The following is a 12648-nucleotide window of genomic DNA, read 5'->3' on the forward strand; positions in this document are numbered from 1 at the left end:
AAAAACAAGCTAGATACTATTGTAAAATTATCTGAATAATTTAATGAATAAAGCCGTAAGAAAATGATCTTGTGGCTAATATCACTGACATGCATTAAAGTAGTTCCATCACTGTTTGGGTTTGTAAACACTGTAGGATATGTTAAAAGTGTGGTGATTTAATTTAACATTTGATTCCTATGGCAGATCTGTTAGGGTTCAAAAATACATTTTTTCTTGCTGTAAACATTGAAATTAGATTCCTGAAAGGGGTCTTTCAAAACTTAAGGTAAATGGCAGTCACTGCCATTGGCCTTTCAATTATTCTTGAAGAGCATATACCAGTTCTTCAGAAGGGATACACAGGTGCTGTGGAAATAGATATTTTTGAGTACCTAGACCCAAGTGTTCAGTGAGTTTTTTGTCCTTGGAGGTGCCTCTTAGAAACCTTCATTTCACATCTCACAGTTCTGTGCCCAAAAGCTCTTAAGGTGCTGTAATTCTGTTCAGAATAAAAGTCTTGTCTAAACTTCAGAAACAAATGGATAAAATAAAGAGACTAATTAAGTAGTTAAACACTGTATCAAGAAATTTTGGTTATGAAATTTGAGTTGTACAGCAGTTGCTGTGAGTTTATCTTCACAGATAAGGGCTCTTTTGATACCTGGTTCTTGTTTCCTCTTTCCATCCTATTATTGGTCTGGTAATGATTAACCTTTAGTTAATTAGCTTTTGAATGCTATTTAAATGTTCACCTTCTGTTATTTTAATACCTGCAAGCTGCTCTTTCTGGGGCTTTCTTGGGGATGTGTTTTTAGGAAACATCAGAATATGTGTTTGTAAATTCTGTCTAAATATGTAGATTGTGAATTTTAATCTACCAATATGTTATGTGTAAACATCTTAGGCTGCCAAACGAGGGATTCTCTCCTCAGTTCGCGGTAGAGGGGTTCATACGAGAGGCCGGGGTGCGTCGCGTAGCAGAGGCAGAGGAATACGGGGCCGGGGCAGAGGCAGAGGAGTTCCTGTGCACGCAGTGGTGGATCATCGGCCCAGGGCACTGGAAATCTCTGCGTTTACTGAAAGCGACAGGGAAGATCTCCTGCCTCATTTTGCGGTATATCAAATTGCACTTTTTTTTTTCCACCTTTGGATAACATCCTTGCATTGAATGACTTGTTTTCTCCTGATTCAGTTAATCTGGAAATATTATGTAGTAATGAATCTTTAGCATGATACGCAGAGGATGCTTTAGGAAAAGGTAAAACAGGAAAAATACACTATTGCTTCAACTAGTTATAGGTGTAATCACATGGTGTTTAGAAGGCTTTTCTTTTATTCTTACAAAGAAAAACAGCTTGTAATATTTATTTGCTTAGGACATATGTAAAGTTTTTACAACTTTTTAGGTACAGAAAGATAAAATAACTGAAGGGATGGTGAGAACCAAGATAAATTTATTGTCAAACTTTCAGTACCTGAAGTCTGTTTGTCTCTGTTGAAGTATCTTAACAAGTGTGTAATGAAAATTTTCTTCAAATATTTTCAGTGCTTTTGCCCAACTTTCTGAATTTAAGTCAGAGTAAAAATTGTTCAATTATATGTAGATCTTGAAAAGGCATCCAAGTATTTGTCTAATCATGTACTTAAGCTTAAGAAGTCAGATATTTTTCTACTTTTTTTTTCTATTTACAGTCTAAAAAATGATAAACTGGCATGCATAATTTTTAGCAGATTTTTCTTTGTAAATATAATAGCTGAAAATCAACCTAAATTTATAAAAACACCCTCCATTTTAAAAAAGACTATAGTAAAAGCAAATTTGTTTATTTTGTGGAATAAATGCTAAGTATATTATGTGAATCTCTATCTGTTCCACCTTCCCCTTTGTTTGTGTGGGTTTTTTTCCCCTAACCTTTAATTGCAGTGGTCCTCTCTGAATAGAGAAGTCCAGGAACCAGTTAGTCCACTAAATTCTACTCCAGTCATTGTACTTAATATTTCCTGTCAGGCAGTCATGCAAGCTTTTAAAACAAATAAATTGGAAAATTCTTTGAGCTGTATTTCTGTTCCTCTGATAGGATACCACAACCCTGTGCACATCAGCAGTGCAGTCCTCTTGCACAGATGTGGTTTTTTCTTGGTCTTTGCAGCTTACAGTGATGGCAGCACCAGCAAAGATAGCAGTACCATCATGGTCATTACAGGAATAGATAGGTCATGTTATTAAGATGCTGAAATACAGTTGAGTTTTCAAACTTCTTCTATAGCTCCTGACTCCAAGAAATTTCTGTAGAAATGTTTCATAATAAGTTAATGGAATCATTTCAAGATCTTTCTAATCAGAAGAGAAATACTGAAGCAGAGCAGCACACTTCTGTCATAGTTTTACTTCATACCTATAGGAATTGGAAAATCCAGAGACAAGAGCACTTCGGTGTTTTAGCAATGCAAGTACAAGTAACTGTATTCTTGGCTAGGACAAGTACTCTGGCATTAAGACTGTGAAATATACACTGTTCTAATTTTCTGCTTTTTTATTGAGAGCATTTGATTTAGGACTTCATTTTTAGAGGTGGTAGAACTGTTTTACTAAACTTTTTTTTGTTTGTTTGTTTATCAAAAGCAATATGGTGAAATTGAAGATTGCCAGATAGATGACTCTTCTCTCCATGCGGTGATTACTTTTAAAACAAGAGCAGAAGCTGAAGCTGTGAGTATAATCTTTCTTGAAAATACACTGTAGCATTCAAATACTTTGTTTGTTACCCTTCTGTATTTGATTAAATGTAATACTAATAGCTGTTTTAAAACTGCTGACACTAAATTTAACAAAAATGTCAGAACTGTATAGTACTGAAATACTTAGGAAATTACAGCAAAACGAAGTGCAGGATGTAAGAGGGATTTAAGAGAAAGACTTAGGAATTGATATTTAGATGTCTTGGTTTATCTTCATTTAATTGCCAGGTTTTTTTACCTGATTTAGTAACCTCATAGTCTACCTGGAATTTCACTGACATCCTGCAGAATCAGGACTATATTTAGTTTGGAATCAGTTTGGTTTACCTTTGTCTGAAAGTGTGTAGTAGTGTAAATGAGATTTGATCTGCTTCTTTTTTCCCTTTTTTTTTTTTAGCATGTTTTTAGAGATTTATGAAATTACAGAAGCATAGAATTGCAGATGTAACTTTTAGAAACTAAATCCAGAGTTGACTTACATTATAATTCAGTATCATTACATATGGATTGTTAGTACTTTTGTATCAGCAGGACTCCTGCCTTACTTGGTCCATGGTATAGGCATACAGTATATTATGACATCTTGAACAAATTCATGAATATGGTTGTTCTGCAAATGATATATATTTTTTTTTTTAAATCCTTGTGTCACTTTTGGGATGGAATATTCTTTAAAATAGTAGGGACTACAGAAATAATGGGTTCATATTTGCAGTATGGTTGTATGGAAAGATTTCATTTTAAGTTTGTATTTTGCACAAATTTTACCTTGTGGAGTTTACCTGAGCACTGTTTTCATAACTGGCCAGACTGTTCTCTTTTTCATCTCGAGACACCAGTAAGGTGATTTGAAAGAAATAACTTATTTACAATGCAAATTAACTGCTGGAGACAATAGTTTTGAACGCTTAGGGTATAATTTATAGTTAGATATTTTGATACCCACGTGCCAAAGATATTTTACAAAAACACAGAATTCTGTTTGGTTTGTGAAACTCTTAGCTATAGTAATGATGAGCACTAACTGTATGGAGATAGTATTTATTCCATAGAAAAGGAGGTACAATCAATGGTACATGGTGTATATACTAACTGATAGGGGAAAAACAGTATTGTACACCTGTACTGAAGGAACATGGTTCGACAGTGAACAAAAATTCTGTTTGAAGATGAAAACTGCTGTAATTAGTATATACATAAATGAATTGAAATAAAGTTGGGATTTTAGTTTTGATGCTTCCTGGTATTGGGTACTTCCTTTTGCAGTTTCATGTTCTTTGGCATTGTTGTTTGCACATGAAATACTCTTTAAGTGTGGAGAGAAAGTTCTGCTTCCCTGAAAACAAAAATAGGTCGCCTAGAACAATAAATAATCTGTTTTTGTGGACTATCCAAATAATAACTCTTTACTTCTATATAGAAGTTAAGTATATAAATAAAAGTCTTTACTTCTACCAAATGGAGTATGATTCACTGCAAGGGTCTGGATCAGGATTTATTATCAATGTTTGAGATGTCCATGTTCAAGTGAGCATTGAAACGTTTAATTGTCACTTTTGTGTTTGATTAAACTTGGTATATAATTTCAGCTTCATTTTTAAGGGAAGATTTTATTAAAACTGGGTTCAGTCAAATCTAGGAAAATTTGTATTTTCTTTAAGATATTCTTACATGTTAAATATATTTCCATTGGAATGTCTGTGTTTACAACTAAAGATTTAAAGCTGACAGTTTGAGAAGTTGTAGAAGGTAATCATTAAAAAAACTCTGCTGAGAAAGTTGTGAAGTAAATGCAGCTAATATTTTACCTTCTTAAATGAAAATAGGCCTAGGCTTTTTGATAGTATATATTCTAGCCTAGAAGGAAGAGGAAGGTTCCCTATTGTAAAATGTTGCATTTTTATGTAGTAGTAATTTCTTCCAAAGAGTACAAGTTATTTCTGGACCTAAATGTCACATCTAAGTACTTTTAAAAATTCTAGTTGTGTGACATTGTGATGAGACCGTGGACAAAAAGCTCCTGAGCTGCATTTTAATAAGCATAGACTCTTTTAAATTTATCATAAATTTATATGTACAGATTTAAAATTTATACCTGGGGACTTTAATATCACACAATTCATGTTCAGATGTCATTGAACATGTAATTGTTTCTACATTTCACATTATGCTGTACTTTCAGATTGTACTATAAATCTTTTGTGACCATGACGGTTATTTCGGAATGTTGCTAACGCTGATTTATGCTCATTCATGTTACTTTAATTTGAACATACTATTTCCAAAGCAGCCACTTAATGCAACTGGTACTTAGAAAGACATGAATATCCCATAAGTTAAAAATTCTTACATTTCAATTACAACAGCTTTACAGGAAGTGGAACATTTTCCAGTAGATTACATTGTAATCACAGAGGGACTTTTTTTCAGTTGTTTGGTTGTTGGGTTTTAAAAAATATGTTAAATAATTTGTGGCATGTCTTACTTCTTCCAGTAAGTTATGAATTAACAGTTATGTGTCTGTCTTTGAAAGGTGAGGAACCCTGCAAAATAATACTAAAAAACAGGAAGGTATTGGTTCCGTATGTTACCCACATTACCAAATGATTTATAGCTTTCCAAGCTTATTTTCTCCTAAATGTATTTTCATCATTTTCCTCAAAGGATGTATGAATTCCATGTGCAATGAATGAAGTTGTTTCATTTAACCTAGTAACAGCACTTCAGTTTTTTTTTTGTTTTGTAAAGTCGCATGTAACTAAGATAGTTAAACTTGTTTTAGGCTGCAATTCATGGGTCTCGTTTCAAAGGACAAGAGCTAAAGTTGGCATGGAACAAGCCTGTTGCTAGTATGTCAGCTGTTGAAACAGAGGAGGCTGAACCTGATGAAGAAGAAGTAAGCTTGCTTTTTCTTTATTTTTTATTTTAGTTTTTCTTTTTTAAGATTAAGTAATACCACTTTTTAAAAAAGAAAATTTATCTGTGGATTCATACTTGTATTTTTTAATCTAACTCATATTTTGATATCAGAAAGTAGATTTCTGCATATTTCTTGGGGGTTAGGGTGTTGAAAGTCTATATACTTTGTTTTTCCTTGAAGAAATATTTAATTTCTTACATAACAAAAAGCTTTAAGGGATATATCTAGAAAATGGAAGGCACAGGTTTGAACTTGTATGAGAGAGATTGAGGATTTTTTCCAAAATATGGGTTTGTGCTATCTGCTTTTGGCACTAATTTCTTAGAGGATCATATTTCAGACTCTAATTTTCCTTTATAGATAATGTCATGGAGGATACAGGTGAAGGAATAATTCAGAGCATTTTCTGAATTCATTCAGATATATAAAGTACCCTTACTGAGTGTTAGTCTTCATCATGGTACATGAAAGATACTAAAGCCTTGTGCAAAGAATCCTAATTAGTTAATGTAGAAGTAGTAGGGCAATATGTATTGATGCAGTCTAACTCATTGCACTCAAATACCTATGTTTGTGAATTCAGAAAAGTCACCTGGGAATAAAGTTGAACAATCTTTTTCCAGACTTATATACTGTCAGATAACTGTATCCACATAATTGGCATAGAAAAGTTAAAGTGCAAGTGTACCTTGACTTACTTGATGACAATATTTTGTCTGTATCTTTTTTGTGTGGCATTTTGGCGGATCTACCACCGAAGCAGCTTCACAAGTTTGCCTTGATACAACCAAATTTGGTTAGTTTTCTTATACTTGGTCGTGTTCACTTTCTGTTTTTTTCCCTGAAGAAAGCCACTTTGGGTGTTGGCTCCCTGTCTCCAAAAATGCTAATTTGTTTTTATGTGCCAGTTGAAGATAGATACCTCTCATGTTAGACAGTTGTGCATTCCAGTTTACTAAGTGCAACTTTCCCCATGTACACAAACCTTCAGCGTTGTCATGAGGTGTGGGTGAACAAGAGACTATATTGTGGAATCTTCAGAGCATTTTAGGTATTTTGTCACATCTCCTTCAGGAATGTGTTGTCTGGGAAGATCAACAGCAGTATGTTGATGCAAAGAATCTGCATTATTGAGAGGTCTCCTTGAGTAACCACTTCACTTGAGACTTTTTGTGTAATGAAGGAAGGGCATGCAGGGATATGCAAACATTTCAGCAGAGTAAAGGAAGGAAAGTACAGATTCATTGGTAGGTGAACTACAGAGAGATCTGCCTTTTAACTGCCTTAGCTAATTATTCCTGTGGAGAATACTTAGGAATTGAACTTGGATCCAAACCTTAGCTGTTCATTGGTTTTGTCTGCTTGCTACTTAATTTGTTTTATAGCAGCTATTGTAAACACATGAAAAAAGTTTTCTTCATTATTCCATAGATACCATGGTAGTTCAGCTGAGTACTATGCTAGAGAAAGTAGCAGCGTTAAGACTTGAATAAGACTGAGTACTTTGTCTCAAAAAAAGAAGAAATAAAAGGAGCTATATAATTCAGCTGAGTGAGATTCTTAATAATGAAACAGGGTTCCCAGTCCCAACTTCATCAAATAAGAGGAAAGTCTTTTGCACTTAAGCACTGTAGAAAATCCCTGGTGAGTAGCCAGCTAATAATAAAAAGCATCTGGTCTTCATAGATGCCTTATGTTCTACACCTGGTTGCCTAACAGAAGAGTTGACTCTGCTGAGTCAACAACTGATCCCTAGCAAGAGTATAAAATGTGTAAGTAGAGATAAGCTTTTAATCGTCAGGGATTTGCAGTTCAGGGACCTCTTGAGTCAGAAATGTGGTGTCTTTGTAGTTGAATGGCATTGACATGTGTTTATGGTATTAATTTATTTGGTTTCTTTGGAATCTGAATAACATGTCCTGTAATGAATGTCCTGTAACAGGGAACTCTACTGTTCAACTGTGTCTGAATAAGTAACCCTGAATAAGTATTGTTCTATTGGATCTGCCACCTAAATGTTCTCTCTTCATTTTCTTTAAAATACTTAATATATAGGAACGCTGTCATACTTCCCTCAGTTATTTTCTCTCCCTATAGTTGTTCCCCTGTATGGAAGCCTGGCTTTTTGATCATCTCTACTACCAATCAGTTTTGTGCTCTGTAGAATTCTGCACTGTGCAGTGCCCAGGACTCCTCCTCTTTGCCTGTTATACGGCTGTATTTTATCTCACTGAACATCAGGGAATATCAGGAAAGGATCTAAGTCCTCAGAAAGTTTCTGTTTTTTAGTTAGGATCAGGGTTACATTGGCAGATGGGTCAGGTGTCAACAGAGCTTATTTTGAAACCATTCCTTCCACATGCAAGAGTAATGAAGATAGTAATTTCTCCCTCTTGTAAAAATACCTGCTGGAAAGAGAGAAGACTTAGTTCTAGGCTTTCTTCAGCCTAGAGCCTCTTCTCTCTCAGAAGACTTCATAATTTTGCAAATCAACCTACACACCTCTTGCTGAATTTGGAAATACTGTTGCAAAAAACCTACAATTCCTTAGACACAAAGAATAAGCAAGAAAGAACACATTTTCTAACAGCTGGGCAGTTTTGATAGGGAAGGAATTCCTTGTGTTTTAGTCCTTTCTTTAGCTGTGGCAGAATTTGCTTAGAGTTAGTTGTGATCGTCAAAACATTTCCAAGATAGGATAGGTTATATAGACTGTTTATAGACATCTGTGTCTATATGTAGGTAGAAATTAAAGCCTCTTATAGTCAAAGGCTTTGAATTCTATCAGGCTACTATGTTGTTATGGAACAGAATTGAAAATACACTGTTTGTCTGAATTTCTCTAAATACCTGTCTCCCTGCCTCAGTTATTTAAATTTTTATGTTGCTTTCAATCTTGATTAAGCTGTCAAAATCAAAAAATCCCAGATTCAACCTTTTTGATAGTGTTAATTTTCAGTATAGCATATTAAGTTTCCTGGGAACATAGAAGCTTGGACATGAATGATACTCTGAAGAATCAGAAGAGATGCTTAAGGATGAGGTGCATGTGTCATGGTCATCTTGAATTCTGTTAAAAAGAAAAAAGTTTAATTTGCCATTTAGTAGTATATATATATATATATATATATATATATATATATATATATATATATAAGACATACACATCCAGTGTACTTTCTTGAAAGCATTAATGTTTACCTATTCACAGTCAAGTTTTTTTCTTTATTATAGTGCTAGGACCATTTGTATTTTGCCTTTTGATTTTTAACATTTTCCTATAGAACAGTAATCATATTTTTTCTTAAAGTTTCAGGAAGAATCTTTGGTGGATGACTCACTGCTTCAAGATGATGATGAAGAGGAAGAGGAGAATGAATCTCGTTCATGGAGAAGATGATTCAACTGATCAACGACAATGCTAGAACTGCACCTGTGTTGCATTAGTATTACCTAATGTACTTCTGCATCTTTGTATTAAAAGGGGTTTTGTGATGAAGTTGGATTCAGATATAGATTAAAAAGCAGCTGGTTGGTTATACATTTTGAGAGATTGATGTTTGAGTTACATTTCAGTAAATGATTGCTAAAGACATCATACTAGGAACATATGCAATGTTTTTATTACATAGTTCTACAGAAAGTTACAGAATTCTTTGGGTTCTTTGTAATTTACTGAATTGGTCAAACACAAATGACCAAAAGTTGTTATAACATAGATAATTTTTGTTCTATTCCAGATACGGAATGAAAATTTGCATTTAAAATCTTTGTGAATGTTTTCAGAAATGAATAGATAACAGTACTAAACTGAAGTCTCTAAAGTTATGTATTCATAATATTGCATAGTAGTATGCTTAGGCTTTACTATATACTAGCCTTTTGTTGGATTTGTGTACGTATTTTACCTATGGGTTTTAATGATAAAGTGTATGACTGCTTTGCATATAAGTCCTTATGACTTTAAGATGTTAAAAAAATAAAGAAATGGAATGGTCTTAAAAAAAAAGAAAAAGAAAAAAAAGCAATAACCAAAAAAGCTAAGGCAATGGTCCTTCATGATGAAAAAAAAAAAAAAGAAAAAAAAAGAAAAAAAAAAAAGAGAAAAGACCATTCCAAATGGCAACCCCCACCCCCATGTTCACAAAAGGAGCTTGAATCACTATCACTTACACTTAAATAATACTGAGTATATAAAACCAATCTGAATCGTGTTTTATCTGCATTAACACATGGTGTACTCTGCATAAAAACTTCTGGATGTTCTGAATTTTAAGTAATGCAAGTCAAATCTTAAAAAGAATAATACTCCAACAATGAGGAATTTTTTTATATCTCTGCACTGTGCAACTCTAGAAGAAAGTTTGATACCACAAAAATAACATGCAGTACTGAAATATAATTTAGAAAAATATGTGAGGAGAATCTGAATACTTGGTATTATTCTAAAAACTTGAGTACACAACTAATGCATTTTTTTATATTCCTGTGTTTCTATGATTACATTTTTTCATTTCAAAAGTAACACTTCAAAAATCCTAAGTTTACACTATAGCACATATTCACCATTCAAAAATACAGGAAATGCTAGTGTACTCCACAGAAAATCTTCATTGGCTCTTTGTAGCAGGTCTTTCTGGTATGTGAGGTCTGAAGTTGCTTTTTAGGAAGGGGAACTGCCTACCCCTTTGCAGTAGAGGACCTCTCAGAGAGACTTATTTTTGTTTCCATTTAGTGGCATTTTGCTGGACTGGTTTCAAAAGGAAACCTATTTGTTAAATATTAAAGTCTTGGGGTTTATTTTTGTTATGAAGGGAGTGGGTGGGGTGTTGTTTTGATTTAGTATTTTCTTTCCCCCCCGTTAATCCATTAATGAGTGCATCATAAAACCACTGTTTTATTTATCAAGTAGATGGATATGAGCCTGTACCGACATTCACTTAAGTGTTGGGTTCAATGATCCTTGTGGGTCCCTTCCAACTTGGAATATTCTGTGATTTTTGTGATAGTGCTTCAGTTAATAGTGTGTCTTCTGTAGTCCGTGTTTTTGTCTTTTTCTGGAAAGGGGGAGAACTGGTATTAGTCATGTCCCTGTCCTTTTTTTTTCAATTCCAAAGTAGGAATGGAAGATAGTAGAAGTAGTAGCATTTTAGAGAGAAGAGCCCCAGCTGTAGAATTTTTGTTTGTGCTTTTCAATTATTTGAATGGATTTTAAGAACTGGATCCTGGTTTGGGTTTTTTTTTGTTGTGCTTTTGATTTGGTTTGGTTTTCCCCTCTGTCCTGATGTGTATGCATATCTTGTTGCAAAAAACATGCACTTAAATTTTTGTACAGTCCTAGTTTCACATTGAAATGTCACAATTGACTGCCGTGCTTGTTACACTAGTTCTAAATTTTGCCATAAGGAATTGTATTTGGGAAATTGATTTCCTTTTACACTGAATTTCAGGCAAAATAAAATATTTTAAGAATCTTTCTATCCAGTGCTCTGAATGAGCTGTTCTAATTCACTGAATTAAGAACAAGCTTTCCTACTTCCTTAATTAATTTAGTACATTTGAAGGGTGCCAAATTGACAGTCCATGAGGTGGAGATTTTCTGTGTTGTCTTACAGAATAGGTACAGCACAGGAAAACACTGTCCATATTCCATAAAGTGTTTGTGTGGAATGCTTTGCTGCTCAAACCTGCCTTTTTACTGCAGTCACTCAGTACAAGCTAAGGCAACTACAGGTGTGTTTTTTTACATGGAAGCTTCTTACAAATCATCTGAAATTGATGTATCATATAATTTTGAAAAATTGTGTTCCAAGTTTGCTGGCTTCTTTTGACTTCAGCCTGATAATGCATCCATCCAAGATTCATTTCATTGAAACTTTGCACCCTGCTCTTACGGGTAAGGGAGGAAACCTTTTAAAATTCTTTTTATCACCTTCCTTCTGCAAACTTCCTACTGGTGTGTATTTTTTTCCTGCTGTTACCTTGTGACATTCTGAAAAACACCTGGATCAGAATGGCTTGGTTTATTCTCACTTCAAAACCAACCCCAGTCAAAACCAATCTGTGGTTGTATGTCATTCGACATAAGGAACCTGTCCCAGTTGCAGTCTGTATGGATTCTATACAGATTCCTGTAATTCTAAAATGATTTTTGTCATGTGATTTCTTGTTGGCTTGCTCTATGTCTAGAGCAATCATGACTATGATTCCATGTCTAGCTCTGCTCTCTTCTCCATCATTTTGCTACTACCTTAGCCAACCCTTGTCACTTCAGTCAGATCCTTATTAACATAGCTTACAATGAAATCTTTTGTCACCTGGGGCAGCATCCTTATTTCAATCAACAAACCAAACATCCTGCTGGCTTGGTTTTCTTCAAGATAGCTTTTCAAAATTTCCATGGAATAAAAAGTAACATTTAAGAAGGTATTTTATTTTCCACTTGAATGCTATAGGGCTGGAGTGAGATGTGAGCTGACATGCAGTTCAATGGCAATATTGTTTAAAACTACATTTGGTTGAACTTCAAAACATTTAAAGAATCAGTAATTCAGACTATATTACATACTCTGCAAAACAGTAAATTAACAAGAATATCTCTTTGAAGCAACACTTAGGGCCAGTACTATTCATATTTTTCCTTTTCTTAAGACCAGTCATGCACTACACTTGTACAAATGCGGTAAGTAATATAAAAAGGGTAGAGACCTTCAATGAAACACTTCAATTTACTCTAATTCAACTTGGATTTTTTTACATTACAACTAGTGAAGATATAGTCAGATTTAATCCTGTGTTACTTACGTTTTATTGCAACTAGGACGGTAAGTTAAAATGAAAAGATTAGAGCAACTGGAACAACTGAAGTTTGAGGGCTTTCTGGGAAAACAAGTGAAATTTGAAAAAAATGTATTGTTCTTCATCATGCTGTTCTGACTGGAGCTGTATCTTACTGTGTTGATGGGTTTATAGCACTTGGTTACTTTCAAACGAACCTTTTAAGTCAG

At 34.1% G+C, this 12648-nt stretch overlaps 1 protein-coding gene across 3 annotated transcripts in view; it reads left to right on the forward strand.

Annotated features, from left to right (window-relative positions):
• Positions 1–9777, forward strand: part of RBM26 (RNA binding motif protein 26) — a 49979-nt gene extending 40202 nt beyond the window's left edge. For all 3 annotated transcript variants that reach the window (XM_014250656.2, XM_005516433.2, XM_014250669.2), the window contains 4 exons: positions 887–1096; positions 2606–2692; positions 5504–5617; positions 8952–9777. In XM_014250656.2, coding sequence (XP_014106131.1) covers positions 887–1096; positions 2606–2692; positions 5504–5617; positions 8952–9041 — 501 coding nt within the window. In that variant the 3' untranslated portion in view covers positions 9042–9777. The remainder of the gene's footprint in view (positions 1–886; positions 1097–2605; positions 2693–5503; positions 5618–8951) is intronic.
• The last annotated feature ends 2871 nt before the right edge of the window (positions 9778–12648 follow it).

The sequence above is a fragment of the Pseudopodoces humilis genome, chromosome 2 (assembly GCF_049639895.1).
Source record: "Pseudopodoces humilis isolate 2021_Gansu_Grassland_sample_001 chromosome 2, ASM4963989v1, whole genome shotgun sequence".
Lineage (NCBI taxonomy): Eukaryota > Metazoa > Chordata > Aves > Passeriformes > Paridae > Pseudopodoces > Pseudopodoces humilis.